The sequence below is a fragment of the Egretta garzetta genome, unplaced genomic scaffold, assembly GCF_000687185.1.
Source record: "Egretta garzetta isolate BGI_Z169 unplaced genomic scaffold, ASM68718v1 scaffold629, whole genome shotgun sequence".
NCBI classification, from domain to species: Eukaryota; Metazoa; Chordata; class Aves; order Pelecaniformes; family Ardeidae; genus Egretta; species Egretta garzetta.
This window is the reverse complement of record NW_009260785.1, coordinates 242,134-245,658: the sequence shown is the minus strand read 5'-3', so window position 1 is coordinate 245,658 and position 3,525 is coordinate 242,134. Positions and strand designations below refer to the sequence as shown.

Below are 3,525 nucleotides of genomic sequence, written 5' to 3'. Positions count from 1 at the left end.
TAAAACACACAATAGTGAACCTTGCTGCTGGCCACGAAAAGGTAGATTCATCTGAATTAAAAAAAAATGCTTCAGAAGCTTAGAAATTACTTTGAAAAAGGGACAGAAAATTTCTCAGTTAATTTATAACACACCTACAGAAGACTCAATTGCAATTTTAAATTAAGAAATTTTATTCTTTCACTCATTTTCCACAAAAAAAACTTTCAGTATGATTACTACCACGCCAACAATGTAATGCTCTCTGGAAACACTATTATGAGTTTCAGTCATAGAAAAAGATGATTTTTTTTTTTGCAGCAGCAGCAGTTAAATCTTCAGGTGAATTTCACTTCTGTAATTTGATTCCATTTCATACATATCTTCTTTCTTCAATAAAAAAGAAGAAAACCCCACTTTTCTTTTCAAACATAAGATTGGCATATTTACTGCATAATTGCAAACTACTACTGTGGTTTCAGATGTTATACCCCTGGACAGAAATGATGGATTAGCCTGCTCTTTACCTGCTTTGAGGGAAAAATGTTGCCTCTGTCCCTCTTTATCCAATTAAAAAAACATCTAAAATTGTTCTTCCAATATGTGTGAATTTACTTTTTATCCCACTTCAAATATTTATAGATGAGCATGCACATATATGCATAATAACCAAATTATTAGATTGATTCAGTAAAAAATGCAAAATGGAATGGAACTGAAGAAAATTATGTATTCACAAAATGCCACTGTGTTTCATTGAATGTTACTATCAAATGAATACTAAAAAGATGTAAAATCAAAAATCCCAATTTTCTCAACTCATGCTAAGACACAACATAAATTCATAATTATGTTAAATAAGCATCTGATGTTCAAGTGCAGCCAACAGCAGCTTCAAAGTCCTGTTTGGTTGGATCATCAAATCTCACCATAAATATACAACATATTTGATGACACTGAGGTCTGCATCCATCAAAGTTATTATCAAATACAATTTTTTCTGGACAGATCAAGCCTCATAATAAGGAAAATGGGCTTCAAAACAAGAACAGAATGAATTTTAGAATGTGATAGAACTGCTGCAAGAAAAAGTAAGAATAATGTAACCTATGTGATCCATTATGATTGTGGATGTTGGAGGTGCCTACCTTAAGAAGAAAAATTCATTTTGAGCACCTGATAACAAAGAAGTGATGCTGAATGGGTGGCAGTCTGCACAGAGGGGAAGAGCCAGAGCAAACTTGGAAGTCCTGAAAAGAGACAACAGACAAATGTATGTAATCAGTCAGGAATTAGATGTAGATAAATACTTTCTAAGAAAAGAAAATATAAGACCCACTGAAAAGGAAAAGAAAGAAGTAAACAGAGTTTCTGAGCCAATGGATTTTCTAAAAAAAAAATGATAATGATAAACATGATAAACAGTCCTGAAGACAATGAGACCAACACTTGTAAGGAGGAAGGCAGTTCAACTTCTAGCTAATGCTTTTACTGGTAAAAAGGGTCTCCATTCCGTAAGTTTTTCAGCAATCTGTATAACGCATATTCTTTCCTCTTTTTTTACATGCCCATTTCCTTCAATGACCATGAGAATACATTTGCTCATCTGTATGGTTTCATTGAATTTTTTTTCCTTTGCCATCAGTCCCTCTCACGTTTCACTGCATGGTACAAGCTGATGTGATAGCTGTTCATTGTCTTAACTGTTAAGACACCTCTGCATGTAAAGTGCCTATGTTCCCAACTACTCTGTCCAATTTTCCAGGTCTTTCCTGCTATGCAGGTATCAAGGATATCTGCCTTTGCTAGCACGATCAGTTCACTTCTATTGCATGACTCCTACTTACGATGCCTCTGTGATCCCATATGATCATTTTACCTCAGTCCACAGCTGGCACTGGCAAAGCAGCCCAGCTGGGACATAACGAACTTCCTTCCATGCTGCTTTTTTGATCAGACCTACTCTTCAGAAAAGTCTCCATATGTGTTCTACTTAGGTTCATCTTAACACAACTAAGAGAAACCTGAAAAGCTGTAAATAAGTTAGCTTCTCAAAGATGTAAAGAATAGATCAAAAAATCCTGCAGACTCTAAAGCTCGTGATCATTTTAGGACAGCCTGCATATAAGACAATGATTTTTTCCTAAAAATAATGCCAAAGGGGACAGAGTGCACCCACCTTCAAGACATTTAGCTGGCTGAGTTATAGAGTTTAGCTTGCCAGGTCCAAAGGCAGCTCTTCCACTGATAAGAGCTGTTATGAAGAAAGGTAGAAGCAAGGGCCTCACCCTCCTTTCCTCCTTTTCCCTTGGAAGCTACTTTCAAGAAGAGTCGTTATTGTTGGCCCCCTATGTCTGCACCTGATCTGGTGCCTCCCTGACCTTGACCCGTAGCCACTGGCTCGGCTTCCTGGCTTGCCCTGGGACCTGCCACCTCACTGAGACCTTGCCAGGTGATCACCGGACTATGCCTGACCCTGAAGGCCCAGGCCTGACCCTGACTCATGCTTAGCATCCTGGCTCCTTGTTGGTGAGGCTGCTGTTCTTGCCTGCCCTGATACTGTGCTCCGCTGCAGGCTCCCCTTCCCTCTTGGAGTGGCTGGCCCTCACTGCTCCCTGATAAGCAGCAACAAGCTCGCAATGGTTCTTTCAGATTTGCAAGGCTATCTTTACAGCGAGATGTCCAAAACTTTCAGAGGAGGACAGAGTGTAGCAATGGTATTTAAAGACACTCAGGTTACAGCCCAAGATGTACAGTGAAGCCAGACATAACCTTAAACTTATTTTGCTAATTACAAATGTGTGACCTGATGCCATGCTCAGCAAGTCCCCTCCTCCCTGGACGGTGCCTCTTCTGCCACCTAATGGGTATCAACCCTGGGAATTTTCCAATTAGCTGTCTCTGCTACTGCCTATGGTAACACCAGCAGGAGCAGGGAAGCAATCGTCCCCCCTGTACTTGGCACTGGTGAGGCTGCACCTCGAATGCTGGGTTCAGTGTTGGGCCTCTCACTACAAGGACATTGAGGTGCTGGAGCGCGTCCAGAGAAGGGCAATGAAGCTGGTGAGGGAACTGGGGTTGTTTAGCCTGGAGGAGGCTGAGGGAAGACCTTATTGCTCTCTACAACTGCCTTAAAGAAGGCTGTAGTGAAGCGGGTCTTGGGCTCTTTTCCCAAGTAACAAGCAATAGGATGAGAGCAAATGGCCTCAAGTTGTGCCAGGGGAGGCTTAGATTGGACATTAGGTAAAATTTTTTCACTGAAAGGGTTGTTAAACTTTGGAACAGGCTGCCCAGGAAAGTAGTGGAGTCCCTGTCCCTGGAGGTATTTAAAAGAGGTGTAGATGTGGCACTTAGGGACATCGTTTAGTGGTGGACTTGGCAGTGCTAGGTTAGCAGTTGGACTTGGTGATCTTATAGGTCTTTTCCAATCTAAACAATTCTGTGAGATGAGCTGCAACATCCCAGCTTCTCCCAGTGAACTGACTGCTGCTCTCCCTCCTAGGATGAAGGGCAATACACACCGGATTTTGGCAGGCCCCCCCCCCC

General features: G+C 41.4%; 1 protein-coding gene across 1 annotated transcript in view; it reads left to right on the top strand.

The window, feature by feature from the left end:
* Positions 1–2,618: 2,618 nt before the first annotated feature.
* Positions 2,619–3,525, top strand: part of CRPPA (CDP-L-ribitol pyrophosphorylase A) — a 116,065-nt gene continuing 115,158 nt past the window's right edge. The window contains exon 1 of the mRNA XM_035901770.1: positions 2,619–2,734. Coding sequence (XP_035757663.1) covers positions 2,619–2,734 — 116 coding nt within the window. The remainder of the gene's footprint in view (positions 2,735–3,525) is intronic.